Source organism: Argentina silus (genome assembly GCF_951799395.1).
Source record: "Argentina silus genome assembly, chromosome: 8".
NCBI lineage: Eukaryota > Metazoa > Chordata > Actinopteri > Argentiniformes > Argentinidae > Argentina > Argentina silus.
The window spans coordinates 8315347-8331002 of record NC_139662.1 but is presented as its reverse complement, the minus strand read 5'-3'; the positions used below and the strand labels follow the sequence as shown (position 1 = coordinate 8331002).

General features: G+C 40.1%; 2 protein-coding genes across 6 annotated transcripts; both read right to left on the bottom strand.

The window, feature by feature from the left end:
- Positions 1-1535: 1535 nt before the first annotated feature.
- LOC310808550 (membrane cofactor protein-like) lies at positions 1536-10046 on the bottom strand. Of its 5 annotated transcripts, none has more exons than XM_083675512.1 (13): positions 9937-10046; positions 9482-9676; positions 9189-9371; positions 8539-8638; positions 7639-7712; positions 7361-7543; positions 7024-7203; positions 6060-6137; positions 5225-5266; positions 5043-5084; positions 4480-4525; positions 3903-3974; positions 1536-3631 (listed from the first exon to the last, which is right to left on the bottom strand). In XM_083675512.1, exons 2-12 carry the CDS (start codon positions 9552-9554, stop codon positions 3917-3919), a joined length of 1059 nt encoding a protein of 352 aa, XP_083531638.1. In that variant the 5' UTR covers positions 9555-9676; positions 9937-10046; the 3' UTR covers positions 1536-3631; positions 3903-3916. The 5 variants fall into 5 exon arrangements, with proteins under 5 accessions (XP_083531638.1, XP_083531639.1, XP_083531637.1 ...); XM_083675513.1 differs by having other exon boundaries at positions 1536-3500; XM_083675511.1 differs by having other exon boundaries at positions 1536-3974.
- A 1555-nt stretch (positions 10047-11601) lies between these two features.
- LOC310809034 (uncharacterized protein) lies at positions 11602-14149 on the bottom strand. The gene is made up of 5 exons (XM_083676156.1): positions 14038-14149; positions 13091-13417; positions 12676-12987; positions 12272-12425; positions 11602-12015 (listed from the first exon to the last, which is right to left on the bottom strand). The coding sequence occupies exons 1-5, from the start codon at positions 14072-14074 to the stop codon at positions 11841-11843; spliced, it is 1005 nt and encodes a 334-aa protein (XP_083532282.1). The 5' UTR covers positions 14075-14149; the 3' UTR covers positions 11602-11840.
- Positions 14150-15656: the final 1507 nt, after the last annotated feature.

Below are 15656 nucleotides of genomic sequence, written 5' to 3'. Positions count from 1 at the left end.
GCAAGAAGCTTGGTGAGAAGGAGACAACTGTTGGTGCAATTATTAGAAAATGGAAGAAATACAAAATAACCATCAATCGCCCTCGGCCTGGAGCTCCATGCAAGATCTTGCCTCGTGGGGTAAGGATGATCATGAGAAGGGTGAGGGATCAGCCCAGAACTACACGGGAGGAGCTTGGTAATGATCTCAAGGCAGCTGGGACCACAGTCACCAAGAAAACCATTGGTAACACACTACACCGTAACGGATTGAAATCCTGCAGTGCCCGCAAGGTCCCCCTGCTCAAGAAGGCACATGTACAGGCCCATCTGAAGTTTGCCAATGAACACCTAAATGATTCAGAGAAGGCTTGGGAGAAGGTGATGTGGTCAGATGAGACCAAAATTGAACTCTTTGGCATAAATTCAACTCTTCGTGTTTGGAGGGAGAGAAATGCTGAATGCTACAATCCCAAGAACACCATCCCCACCGTCAAACACGGAGGTGGAAACATTATGCTTTGGGGTTGTTTCTCTGCTAAGGGTACAGGACGACTTCACTGCATTGAGGGGCCAATGGACGGGGCCATGTACCGTAAGATCTTGGACGAGAACCTCCTTCCCTCAGCCAGAGCACTGAGGATGGGTCGTGGATGGGTCTTCCAGCATGACAATGACCCAAAACATACGGCCAAGGCAACAAAGGAGTGGCTCAAGAAGAAGCACACTAAGGTCATGGAGTGGCCGAGCTAGTCTCCAGACCTTAATCCTATAGAAAATATGTGGAGGGTGCTGAAGCTTCGAGTTGCCAAGCAAAAGCCTTGAAACCTTCAGGATTTGGAGAGGATCTGTAAAGAGGAGTGGACCAAAATCCCTCCTGAGATGTGTGCAAACCTGGTGACCAACTACAAGAAACGTCTGACTTCTGTGCTTGCCAACAAGGGTTTCTCCACCAAGTACTAAGTCATGTTTTGCTTGGGGATCAAATACTTATTTCCTTCGATCAAATGCAAATTAATTTATAACTTTATATAATATGTTTTTCTGGACTTTTTTTTTTTTATATTCTGTGTCTATTTGTTCAAATAAAAGTACCATAAAAATTATAGACCGCTCATTTCTTTGTAATCGGGCAAACTAACAAAATCAGCAGGGGATCAAATAATTATTTCCCCCACTGTATATATATATATATATATATATATAAATACAGTGTATTTATTATATTCTTGTTATGCTTATCATTATCTGTCTTTTGTATGTGCTAATAAATAGGTTATTCAAAGACAAGCAGTGTGTTGAACTGTAACAGACCCAAATGTGTGATTGTTTTATCTCTTTATCAAGAGTTCCCTGTCAGATTCATTACTCACTGTATACCATTTATTATGAACTGTATACAGTATATACACATCAATCTCTTTTCTCCTTTAGGCTGGGATTATTGTAAAAAAAAAAATATATATATATATATATATATATATATATAGAGAGAGAGAGAGAGAGAGAGAGAGAGAGATCACAAAAAGAGCAATCCATGGACAAAGACAAAAGACACTTTTTTAATGATTTCTTGTTTAATTACAATACAATTCTAGTGCACATTTGTTTTCATGGTTTATGACTGTCTGAACAACACAATAATTAGATTAGCACTCACAAATAAAAATATATTACAGCCGAAGAGGGCAAATCCAGAAAGAAAAATACAGTGCTTTTCGAGTCCACTAGGACAGTGGTGTGATACCTAACACAAATACTATAACTTCATGGGCTAGTTTCCTGGACTACAAAACATCATCAATGGAGATTTTCCATCAAGGGCTGGTTAAACAGACACAGATTAAGCCTAGTCCTGGACTAAATCACACTTTCAATGGAAACTCTCCATTGAAGATGCTTTTTAGTCCTGGATTCATCTTAATCTGTGTCCAGGAAACCAGCCTGAAAAGTGTGAGAACCCTCCTCAGATCTTAATTTAAAGAGCTCCTCTGTTGGATAGTGATTTCTCACGTATAGGAGTATGGAGAATTATATTCTTTAGTGACATGACATTCTGAAAGCATGGCTAAAATAAATTATGGTTCAATTGCTGTTTCGTATGTCAACCATTCAGAATTATTTACACAAGCGCTATTGGGTCACACATACAACAAAATGAAGTCCTCTGCCATTTGTTTAAACTTGCTTGGTGCATCGACTAGGTGGGATTTGCACCCACTTTCAACCCATTCCATTGGTTCACAAGTGAGAATCACGGCTACCTAGTGCGCCGGAAAAGCTGAAACAACCAAAGCCAGTTATTCCCTGTGAAGAAAGAAACAAATGTGTGGAGTCATTGATTACAAGGCCAGCCAATTTGAAACAAAGATATATAGGGGCTGTCAGCGGCAACATCTCACAAACATTATATACGGTCAACTTGGTCTTTTCCATTTTCTAAGGCATAGTGAAAGATAGAGAACCTCTATGTATATCATTCTCTGAAAGAGGAGCTCATTCCTGGTATTCAGGGCGGCAGGTAGCCAGTCGTCTGAAACACCTTGAACCAATGAGGCTACACTGCACTGAACCTCGCTTTGAATTTACCAAAAACATCAATTTACATGTTAGGAATGGTTGATATCATTAAATCGTTTCAAACAGTAGATCTGAGAGATGTATACTGTTGAATGAAGATGAATACTGCTCATACATTCAATGTCAATGTCTAATTCATAAAGAACCCCCCCCCCCACACAATTTACAATTTACACATTTCAAAATCATCTTCACACCGAAGCTTCCATAGCACTCCCAAGAATATGCACAAAGGTGCAAATAAAAAGGTTCAAATGCTGGGTCATAGATCCAACCAGGGAGAGTTCCACTGCATCTATCGATATAGCTTTCATGCAATGTGTCTGGTGTCTTGGACATGGCCTTATTGATAAACCAAGCTTGACAACACTATTAAGACTGATCTAAGGTCAATACTTTAGCCAGTTTCACATTGGTCATCATCTTTTGTTCTTTGGTGGCATGACTCACATTAAGACATTGTGTACAACTGCATCAGCTATAAATCTTGTTAAATATGTTAATAGTATGTTTTCCTTCAATTCCTTTATTTCAGAGGCGGCAAAATTCAATGTGATGCAAGTTCTCCATTGAAGAGTAGCTTGCGTGCATTAAAGGGATTCTAATATTACAATATATTGGTGATGACAAAGCAGTATCAAATAAAGAGTGTTTTTTTTTTAAATGGTATACTAGAAACATTCACGGTTAATGATTAAATCAGGTTAGGCCCCTCAAGATACCAAATGGGAGTTAGCCAGTCAATTCATCTCACTGGGAGGTTTCTGATAACATGCCACAGAGCGCCCTCTGTTTCAGAGCATTTGAAAGGATATGGACCATGCCCTTGAAGTTCTGCGTTGGGAAGCCAGAGGGGAGGACATTCAGGTCTGGTTTAGCATGATCCTCTTTTTCACAGAAGCAAATGTAGATTACAGTGTAGTATTATGATGCTGCTTTGCACTGAAAAAGAGAAAGAATAGAACAGAAAAATTAGATATATATATTTCCAGAGGAGATTTCGCACATGTATTTCTATACCTATTACCAGCAGAGTTGATTAGTAGGGAGGCGGTTCTCGCAACCCAGGCGACCTGTGGAATATGGAGGGAACAAATGTGTTGGACTTTGCCACTCGTTATGGCATGGCTGAAAAGCTGCCACACATTTATGGCAACTAGTAGCCAAGGTGGTGATAAACTGAATTAAATGGATGTATGGTTCAAGAGGTCATCATGCTCAGCCTTCCAAAGAAAAAAAAAGAAAAAAAAGACAATTCACAGCTAATTCCTAACTCAATCACGCATTACCCCGGTTTCTAACATTAAAGCAACATATTGTGTGCTCAAGAGTCCATCCTCTTACCATGGCCGCGGGTGCTACAACTCTTCTTCATAATTATTTGTGGCCACATTTCCAGAGTAGGCACCTCCAGAGCTGTAACCCAAAAGTCGAGCACTGGTCATCATATTTGCATTCGTGGAAGACCAGGTAGACAGGGAGGTTTGGAACCACCAACGAAAACATTTACTCCCTCTGGGACCACTTCAATGCCAGACACACCAACCAACTGAATGTTAAAGGGCATTCTTCAGAGCCCTTTTTTTTTTTGGACAAAATGATTGACCTCTGGGTTCACTTTGCTCCAGTACTGTGGCTGGTGTGTGTATATTGGATGTCACACCCCCCCAAAAAAACATTGCAAAAACATTCAAATCATGCAACGTTATGCAGAAACCAGCATAATGTAGGTAGGAGCAGAGGGTTACGACGCAAGGCGCAAAAATAAATGCATTCCAATTCGGTATTTACAGATATACACCGAAAGAAAGAGGGAGGACATTGACACAGGAAGTGTTAATAAGAGGAAGTTGAAGCGTAAGTTACAGGACATGGCAAGCGTGACAGACCGTTGGAAGGATGGAATGAGAAAACTTCTTACCGCTTTTTGGAGAAAAACAGGCCAACACAAATCAAACCAACAAGAGCTAGAACGAAAAAGGAGATTTTTGAATCCAGGAGGTATTGGTATGTATATGGTATGTATATGGTATGTATATGGTATTGGTATGTATATGGTATTGGTATAATCCAAATGTTATACATTTGATGTAGCCAGTGTTTGTATTTGGCTGGGAGTTTCAATTCAAATCAAAATCAAACATTCCTTTTCCTTCTCAACATTGAGACTCAGATGGAAAGAAATGGAGGAAATATTATTATATTGGTCTATAATATGCCAACTACAAATTATTTAAAAATAAAAAAATAAAAAAACATCAAACATGATAACAGTTAAGGACAAGTTAAGGCTTGAACAAAAATGCTAATATTAAATTATGTTTATTAAACAGGAGTTAATCAATCAGTTAATATAACCGCAATAACTACACAATTGTTGCATCGACAATTGGTTCAAATAAAGGATGATATGCTCTTATCTAAACTGCAGTGACATCCGTTTACACATTATCACCCCATCTCGACACACCCACTGTGACTTACCAATAACACCAACAATGGAGCCTGCTATTATTCCGACATTGTCTGAAAAGAGAAACAAAAAAAAACAAGGTAAGAAATCAAGACATACAAACAGGAAACATCACTGTGAGGTTAAATACTGCTCAAACATGTAGCCGAGTAAAAACCAGACCCATCAACAGACAACAACTGAGATGGCTTACTGTTGGGCGGTTGGGGTGGGCCAGGAGAAGGTCGATCACCTCCTGTGACAAAAACAAGACAATCAAAAGTGATTCAAAAACACACAATAAACACACGCAGTTTTAGTATTCACAATGTCTAGCCTGATAGTTTACTGATGTTTATGCGTGAACGATGCAAAGAATTCAAATAACACTTTGAAAAATCGACACTGACAAAACCATCATGGCTAAAGTCATCACACACACACACAAAATGCACACAGCAGAATTCCGTACCCACATGTGGAGGAGCGGCACGGCTCGCTAGTGTTCCAATTTCAAACATTCAAAACCTTAAAAGGGCAGTGATAGCATTCTGTCAAGAATCCATATAGTGTAGGCCTAGCCTACTACACTATTGCTGCTTCACTCAAAGCTCTTATTCCAAATCATTCATTGACATCAATACACAGATTCCGTGTTTGAGTTATGTGCACATATATCTTACTTCATGGAAACAGAAGGATGAAATGAAGAAGCATGCTGACCATGTCTGTATTAGTAACTATGACAATTCAGCACCCCGGCCACAGGCTAAGACCACTCCATCTTATTCCATGAACCTCACTTGAGTTGAGATTAATATAGGCCTAGCTAAAGTTTGGCACCAAGGTCAAATATTTTCTCTATCAACAAAAAGCCAGTATTTGAATCTGGGTCGTTCTGTTGCTCAACAGGTGCCCTGCCTTCTGTTGCACAAGGTGGTGGTGGGGGGAGGGGTTAAAACCAAAGCCACATCTGATTAAGTGCATTATGGGACACAACACAGACTAGATTGGATCGTGCTTCTGAATAGTATCAAAATGGACTCTACCTTGATTCACGGATTTCGTTGTAGACTTAGCGGGAGTGGTAGTGGTAGTAGTAGTTGGTTTAGTTGTAGTTGGAAGGGCTACAAAAGCATGAAACACAATTAGGCCAATGTCTGCAAACGTGTCTGCCAGTGTGGTTGGAGGTGTGGAATTGTCTTGGATACAATGGCTGGTAGCTCACTAACGTAAAGATAGCAGACATGAAATGACAGGTGAGCAGTTGACTAGGTCAGGAGGTTGAATATAAACGGGTGAAAGGCTGAACACTATTTTGCATTAATAGTAGTAATCGAGTCAACCTTGTTATAAGAAACACGCAGAGGAAGAGGACAGCAACAGAACAAATAAGAGATTACATGTTTTTTGCCTTAAGAGGTCAATAGGTGGATACCAAATAGCAGGGAAAGATTACCTGAGGGTACTGCTCATAGGTATGCATAGGGTGAAAATGTGTTGTTAGTATGCACACATCCCAACTCATCTACTGTATACTTGTACAACTAAAAACAGTCTGAGCATTTCTCTCTGACTATTAGATGGCTAAATCCAGTTTAAAAACAAACAAGAAACAGCCAGTTCACAGAACATGGCATACACAGAACATGGCATACATAATGTTAAAGGGATAGTTCACTTGTTTACACCTTATAGTCAGCTGCAACCTTACCCTGAAAGTAGTCCATGGGCTAGGAGAAATTGTAATTCCTGGTTCAGAGTTGTTTAAACAGCCACTACTTCAGCTAACTCTAGCCACCACATTGCATGGCCAAATCAACTCATATGAACTTTCTGACTTGGTTGGTAGTTACTTTGAGGTGAGTTGGCCACAAATGTTGAACTTTTTCTACTGCTTCCATTCACACCCATTGTTCTTATTATCTCATTCGTTCAATCTGAAACGCCAAAACGATCAACTCAAAATATGGCGTATTACTGTTAAATATCAAACTTGAAGAGAGGTCTTACCTTTGCATGTAGGGTAATCAGCTGACCATTCACTAGTTATGAGACAAGTGAGACTGGCTTCTCCATCCATCACATATTTAGGAAGGCACTCATACTTCACGAAATTCCTGTACTTGAAAGGTGGCTGTGTACCACCAATCTGTTTGGCATTTTCAATAATAGGTGTAGGACATATAACGACTGCAGAAAAGAAAAACAAAGATAATTGTGAGAACCAGAGTCCAGGAGAAAACCTTATCACTCTGTCTGTGTAGTTCTGTATTTTAGAAACAACCACAGCCACACACAGATTTGGAAGGATCGGGGTAAAAGAAAAAAAGAAAAAAAATCAACCTACTTTCACATCGAGGTGCAGCTGGCTGGAATTCTTCATTCTCCGAGCAAGTTAGGGACGATTCTCCAACAAGTGTGTACTCTCCATTACATTGGTATTGCACAACCTGTCCATAATCATATGTCTCCTCCGGTGGGAACAACAGCTCACCGTTTTCAATGACCGGGGGTGATCCACATTTCACCACTGCGGGATAAAAACCAAGCACCGAGTTGTTTACATGTCACAGGTTACTGTTATTCTCTTGATAATGTCACACCCTCAAGATCACTAATACTAACCTTCACATACAGGTATTCTGCCTGACCACCCAGACGCCAGACAGTGTCTCTCACTACTGCCCACCAGGTTGTAACTGAAAAAGAGAAAAGACATGTCTAAAATGGAGTAAACAGCATTTGAAGACTTGGAAATAAAACTCATAAAAGACATTTCCACATGGTCCAATACCTTATGTGTGATATGTGATGACTCGAGTCTTTGTGTTGCTAACTATGCATGTGAACATGAGATATTAATGGTGAACTCGCCGTGCTGTTTTAACAGAACCTTTATCTAGCACACAACATCACATGAATGCACATAGGAAGAATCAGAATAGAGCATCAACAAATTAACCAATTTAACAGTTTCAAAGCAACATATGACTTAAGTTTTAACCATAGGTTTATGTGCCTCAAGGACAACATGGGAAGCCTAACTCGGGGAACACAAAGAATGTTTCGCTGTCCCTCTATTTAAATATCATTTCCAACAAAGGACAAGGTGTGAGACACATTACAATCACAAAGGAATTGACAAATGATGAGAGTGCGATTTCTTCAGGATGTTCGCCAGGCTCATTCGAAATCCGTCTACACACTGACCCTGATATACAGTCCTAATGACAGCTAGTGCATCTTGAGGTGTGGTGCCTTTTCTGGATCAAGATTGTGTTACTTTTATAAACTGGATAGACTTTAATAATAATAAATAATATTTATAATAGGTATGACAGATAATAATAATAAAATAAGTAACTACAGTTGGAGTTGCTGAAGCAAGCCCACTAATGATGACTTAAACTTTAATACTAAAACCACCTGGTTAGCGCTGTAAAAGCACAATGTAACACCATCTTGTTTGTGAAAAGCAAACATCATAGGTTAGGGTTAGATAATCATAAGAGATTGTGTACTAACCCGGTGTCACAGGTGGCCACAACCGTGGCGCCAAATTCAAAACCCTGTGAGGTGTCAAAGCGTCCATTCGTCACTTCTCCAGGGGACCCACAGCTTTTTTCTGAAACAATAAACAATTGAGCAAAAAAACTAAATGTAATCTGTTGCTGATAATCTGATGGAGGGGGTTGATGGATGACAAATGAATATTCTTGAAAATGATGAAGTATGGATGTGAGCCTGGTCATTTCTGAGCTGTGTCTGCCAATATAGCAGATCATCTTTTGTTCATGACATCAATACGCAAAAAGGAAAACCATGTAGTAAAGTAAGTAGGTAAATGACTAGAAGGTAAGCAGGTAAAATGACCATAAACGTTTCTAGCTTCACAAAGAGTAACAATTCCACAACTGTAATGACAAACTCCCCCACTACCCCCCTGTACAAGTTTCTCTCCTGTTATTATTATTATTATTATTATTAAGTAATTCTTCCTTCTTCTACCATTGTGACTGCCTGTGGCCCCTTGTCCGAGCATTGATTACTTTAACTTATGATGACTGATGGATAGAGGATTCACTTACTTAAACAAATGTATTCGTTGTAAGTCGCTTTGGATAAAGGCGTCTGCTAAATGCCATAAATGTAAATGTAATGTAAATTAGAATTACTTTCGCATTGCAATCGCAGACGACTCCACTGGCCATTAGTGCAGGTGGTCCGTCCACTACCTGATCCTTCATAACCAACATCACACTGAAACGTCACTATTGATCCCTCCGCAAAGGTGTCTTTATTGATATCATCGCCTGATATAACAGTGTTGGGATTTCCTGTGGGTTTGGAGCATTGCGCTAAAGGGAGAGAGAGAGAGAGAGAGAGGAAAAAATAAAAACAAGGTAAACAAGTCAAAACATTTACAATCCAGAGTCAGAAAAAACGATACCGGGACGGTTTAACGCACCTTGAACGGTGTCCACCTTGAGGGCAAGGCAGATAAGACATATCAAGAACCAACATTGAACGACAGTCTGCATTACTCTTTTTTTTCCGTGTGACTCAAGAGAATTACTCGCTTCCCTTTTCTCGAATGGGTTGTGCCTGGGAGGCTAGCTAGCGCTGATTTCCGCCTTTGAAGGTTACAGTTCCAGTGAATTCGCTAGCATGGAGAAAAAAAGACATCACAAATGGCACACAAACAGATCAACAGACAGATACGTGGTGTGTTTACTGTGGTTAACTACGGCCTGCTCTGTTAACTAGCTCGTTAGCTAGCTAGCTGGCTAGGTAAGTTCATTTTAAATGGCCAAGTTCAGCTGTAAATTTGGCTGGCATTAGATGTCAATGGCGATCGAAATTCCCTGTCTGCTAGTAGTAGGAGGCTCTGATTCTTATGATTATGATTTAATCAGTTCTTACCTTTTGTAGTAAATAGTTTCACCGCCCTTTTGAGCTTGTGCTGTGATGCTGTTGATTCCTCGTGAAATGATTCAATGGCGTTCCTACAGTACTTGAAGGCTGTGTTGTAGCGTTGGCGTCGAGGCGTGTCCTTAAAGGAACCCACTCACCGACAGTAGCGCAGCCCCTTTTTAAGGGTCCCTTTTAAGCCTAGAGATTTCAGATAGGCTACACAGTTGACAGTCTACTACTATATTCAATATCCAAACTGTAAAATAATACAAAACGTGAGCTGTAGTCTTTAGGTCAACATGAACATTGCCAAATGCCATAGGATTATGATCATACTAATCAAACGGCCTATGGAGCCACTGTCACAAGGGTAGAGGATAAACCAACAAGGTGTAATCTAGGTTTAGAGCTCAACGATGAACATTCATATCACTCTATACTCCTTTATAACTTAATGGCATGATTGTTCTGATGCAACATAACTATTATGTAATAACAAATAAGCCTTTCCCCTGACAGAGATACAGTGGATGAGTGAGACCGACAATATATAAAAGTCCATTTTGCATCTAGCCAGCAGTCAGTGACATCAACTCTGTTACAGGAGGAAGGGTGGGGCAGTTCACTAGAAATTCTTTGTGCAGTGCTCCTTGAAACTATGACTCAGAGTCTTGTCGGAAGGGAGGGTACTGTCACTTTTTTGAATTTTGATAACATGTGGCCTGTGGCTGGAGTATAACAGAAGAATCTATCAAAAAACCACAAAAGAACCATTATCTGAACAGCATCTGATCTGAGTTTTAGAATAGGGGTGGAAGCGGGAAGTGGTTTGTCATTTATTGATGTGAAGGGTTTGGCCCTGGACTGACTTACATGCCAACACTAACTCATATGCCGTCATTTTAACAACATTCCATTCTATGATGATTTCCTGGGAGGTTCACAAGAACAATGATAAGCATCACGTAACATACGTATAACATACGTATAACATACGTCCCCCCCCCAAACAAAATGTTATCACAGTGAAATTACCTGTACATTAAAAATGATTCTCTAAAGTTTATATTTGAGTGTCTCAGTTCCTAATATGACATTATTGTTTTAACATGTTGACGTTGACCAAGGTTATCAGATGTGTTCTATGTATATTACAATACAAGGATTAAGGAGGTCATATGAGTACAGATAATCAATTCCAGGAGAAACAAACTCTTAATCAATCAGATGAGGTGATAATCAGCACAGATCCACAGGTGTATTCTGTGTTTCCTGGCTTTAGGTGACATTACAAAGTGGCTGGCTGGGGATATACCCTGGTAAGCATGCTATGGCACCAAACTAAAGAAGATGTACTGTACATGGAAGCTAGCAAAAGTGAGAAAATGACTGGTAGCTTGGTCATATGTTATTTAGCAAATAAACTATCACTGTCACAATATCATGATGTGTAAAACTTCATTATGACTGACAGGATCATTACTGCCCTCATGAGGCCAACTGGGGCTCTTCACATTCTCAGAGACCTGTACTGTTTTCTGCTTCTTATTTTTTGCTTTCTTTTCAATGTGTGTAGAGGGGCAAGGACTGTATCTGCTGTATGCCTATTGAGATGCTTTTGTTATTAAAGAACGAATGCGTGAGCAAACAGGTTTTATTGAAAATACATGGGAAATAAAGAAATGCTTTATTTATATGAATATGTACATTTTAATCATCAAACCTACAGCCAAATGTACCATATAGCGTACTGATGAACAGATAACACATGCATTATTTATTCTATCAGTTCATCATTATACATTTTCAGCTTGATATTAAATATATGTACGTTTTGAGAATTTTTCAATGAATCTCATGAATTTCTTTAGCTAGAACTATACATAATTCCTCTTATCTGCTCTCCTGGAGACTCAGATCCTTGAACATAAAGGGTCAGTTTGCATAAGAAAATTGGTATTGTCATTGATAGGGACATTTTGATCACACACTTGTGTAAACTTGTGCACGATACACACAGTTGCCAGCAGGGAAGCAAGAAAAAGCCAGCGCAGCACCTCATACCACAGAGGTAACCCTGTCCATGCCCTGAAACACAAAATATTGAAATGAAACTCTTTTCATTTGAAAAGCATGCATAGAATATATTTTTTATATAGTTTCCCCTTCACTCATGTCCCACCGAAAAGTGTTCTGCTACAGTTCTGTACCTCACAACAGGAACTTTACACCACTGGCCGCAAAACTAGTTTTACACTTAAACCAACTCAACAGAAGTAGCACCATTGCTAACCCTCAAGGCAAATCACATTGACATGGTTTTTGACGTGTAATGGCTTTTTACCTAATGTGAAGCCAGTCCTGCTCTGTTTGGTTGCTGCTGAATGTGGACTCGTTTCTGCTCCCAGTGTGGTAGGGTTGCTCAGTAACATGGCAAGTACTCAGAAGTGGGGCGGTGCTAGTCTTCAGCCTGTCACTGCAGTCATAGCCACGTTGGCCTGATGGTGTCGGAAAGTAGAGATATAGTCACATAGAGATATAGTCAAAACAGTCAAGGGGAAATTTACTTGGTATAGTAACACTTGGTAACATGAAGTTTCTCTATACCTGTTTAGTAACTGTGTGATTACTATAGTAACAACATTGAGCAAATGTGACCTGGTGTCATTTTGTTGATTTGTTGATTTGTTCTGCCACATGATATGCTTTTAATTTTGTTTTACCCCAAACTATTTCCATGGCACTTACTCTCAATATCAATGCTATAGATGCAGTCCTCCTCCTCAAGCTGCAGAGCGTTGAGAGAAACAATCCCACTATGCTGGTTGCTCACAGTGTTCCTGGCTCCACAGTAGTACTGCCTGTCCTCCTCCACGATGCCACAGTGGAGCTGCAGGTCTGATGAGGTCTGAATCTGGATGTCCCGGGGACGAGCGTGTTGGTACCAGGAGTAGTGAACATTTGTGCCGCTTACGCTGCCACAGCGCATTGTGACTGGCTGTCCCCAGCAACTGTCCTTCATGGAACTCAGGGGCCATACCAGCGGTTTGGACACAGCGACTGTTATTTGGATGATACAAAGAGTGAAGTTGGAGAAAAAAATGATACATTTGATTTATTTTCAACAAAGGAAAAGAATATGAAATTCTGGATATAGTCTTACCCTCTGTGACAGTTAGATGGACTGTAATCATGATGTCAGCGTAGACTTTGTCAATCCCAACCCAGTAAATTCCAGTATCCTCTAACTTGAGACCTGTCATGGAGATCAAGAGCCCTCTTTGCTGACGATCTATGATCCGAGCCCTTTGTTCAGTGTTGGCGAGGCCTTCTGTATCCACCAGAACCACACAGGTGGCTCTTGACTCTCCAAGACACCAATACTTCTTACTGTACAGGAACCTACTTGTTTGGTAATTGCAGACCAGATCAAATCTACTTCCAAGATTGGCTTGGATTTGTGTTTTATCACACCGGAGCTGAACACTTGCTGGAAAATAAATATGTCACTTCATTACATTTACATGTTAGTCATTTATCAGACGCTCTTATGCAGAGCGACTAACAATTACATTCATCTAAAGTACATTTGTCTTATTCATGAAGCAATAAGGAACTGAAGCTGTATTGTTGGTCAAGCCTGCTCAGGCTACAGCGCCTTACAAAACCACAGACTTGTATAACAAGGTCACATCCTCTCTGCTTAGTTAGGGCACAAGATATACAGCAATTAGGTCCGCAACAGCCATGTAAATGTAATCTAAATCTATCCAAACATTTATAGCATTAGAGTGTGTTTGTTTAGAGACCTACAGTATATCACTTCATGATCTAGAGTCCTCTTTAATGAGAGGATTTGAATCGTGGACCGATGGAGAAAATATCTAAACTGCTACCAAGAGCAAAATGTACATGCAATTCCAATTGAACAATGAGAAATGATTTTCTCCTCTTCAGAATTCTGACCTTCTGTTCGGAGTTCTTCCCTAAAGATCTTTTTTCTTTCTTTTTAAATGCTTGATATCAAATAAGGTAATAATAAACTTGATATGATAAATGAATGTTCTCATTAACAATTAGAAAACATTGAGTTGTTATTAAAGTACTCACAGTGACACAGCAACAGGAGACAAAGCATTCTCTTCATGGTAAGACAAAGTATGAAAAACTTGATGAGTATGAAGAAAGTATGAAGAACTCCAAATGAAAAAAGACGCAGGGTTGCTATTGAAGTCGACTGTGGTGGGTGACATCCTCTACTCTACCAGCAGTATGTGTCATCAAGCCTACAGTACCCTTCCTCCCCTGCTCTCTCTGGCTCTCTGGCTCTCTCTCTCTCTCTCTCTCTCTCTCTCTCTCTCTCTCTCTCTCTCTCTCTCTCCCCGGTTGGTTTCCTCGCCCCAGGCCCCGTCACCTCTGTACTGCCCGTACCAGAACTCTGCTTAGCCCCTCTCTGCCTTGGTCTCCTCATCCTCTCACTAGCTCTACCTTGCTTCCACAATAAATACACCCATCATTTGGGTTTTACCATCATCTGTCTATTTCTCTGTGTTCGGCATTTGGGTTCACTAGCCTGACCGTTACAGGATGGGGTTTTCACATCTGCTCTGTGCAACCTGAACAAAACAAAGTGATGGGACTTAATACATTCTTTTAACTGATAGTCACATAGCATAATTCACCATAATTCACAATCTTATTTTACCAACAAATTAGTGTCAAAAAGGTGAGAAATTGGTTTTGGTTTCATTATATAATTTCTTTCTTTCTTCCTTATTTCTTATTTATAGATTTTATTATAGATATATATATATATATTTTTACAGCCTCTGTTGTGTTTTCATTTCATTTTGAGATGGATGAGGGAGCATTTTAGGTCGCAAACATATTCCTGGTAATCCTGAATAGCAGCTTCAAAAGAAAGGGCTCTTTGTGCCTCCTTTATGGTGTCAACACCATGGACTAATCCCACCTCACAGTTCCACTGCAAGATACAGTTGTACAAATCAGCCACTAGATGTCACCCTACGACACACATGGACAGAGAGAATAACCTGTTGAATGGTGATTGTAAGTTCCTCATTTTGTTTCCCAATAGATAGAAAACAGACCCAAAGGATCTTCCTTTGTTACAGTCGCTGTGAATGCCAAACAAAAACAGAGAGCATGTTCATATAATCCTCATATGGTCTGTGATGCCCATGTCATTTCCCTCCATTCCATGCTAAACCCAAAGTGCCAAGTCATACTGAATGCAACGCAATCACTTCAGATCTGTCACCATGCTTTCGTACTGCTGGATAAGCTGCTATATTGGCTAATCAGTATAGATGAGTTGTACCCAACCTGAAACGTGACCTGAGTCAGCTGTGCTCTAAGCCTCTTTCGAAGGGTGCTCTGCTCTGTGTCCATCTGGTGACACAGCACCTGAGAGGCTTGGCAATATTCACTACGTGACAGAGAGTGAATGTACCAAGTATATCTCACCAAGAGGCTCAGCATAGCTTACCCGTATCGTGGACATGAGCACTATTGGTAAGTTGACTATTATTGTTATCTACCCATGAATTCTTCTATACAAGTCCAGCTACCACTCTCATAGCAGTACTAAGGAAACAACTGTTGACGTTAAACCATTTCGACCATACTGCATAGCATCTCTACAATCTTGCCAGTAAGTTCAACAGCCCTCAGAGGGCTAGTTCTCCTAGGTGGGCTGCGACTAGGAG

What these genes read in the sequence shown, in the direction of transcription:
- LOC310808550 (XM_083675511.1), bottom strand. Translation starts at nt 9,554, where the DNA reads ATGCAGACTGTCGTTCAATGTTGGTTCTTGATATGTCTTATCTGCCTT. An exon ending in CAAGGTGGACACCGTTCAAG is followed by an intron (nt 9,372 to 9,481) that starts GTGCGTTAAACC and finishes CTCTCCCTTTAG; the next exon opens with CGCAATGCTCCAAACCCACA. An exon ending in CTCCATTGTTGGTGTTATTG is followed by an intron (nt 4,526 to 5,042) that starts GTAAGTCACAGT and finishes TTTTCGTTCTAG; the next exon opens with CTCTTGTTGGTTTGATTTGT.
- LOC310809034 (XM_083676156.1), bottom strand. Translation starts at nt 14,074, where the DNA reads ATGAAGAGAATGCTTTGTCTCCTGTTGCTGTGTCACT. An exon ending in CTATAGCATTGATATTGAGA is followed by an intron (nt 12,426 to 12,675) that starts GTAAGTGCCATG and finishes CGACACCATCAG; the next exon opens with GCCAACGTGGCTATGACTGC. An exon ending in CAGGACTGGCTTCACATTAG is followed by an intron (nt 12,016 to 12,271) that starts GTAAAAAGCCAT and finishes TTTGTGTTTCAG; the next exon opens with GGCATGGACAGGGTTACCTC.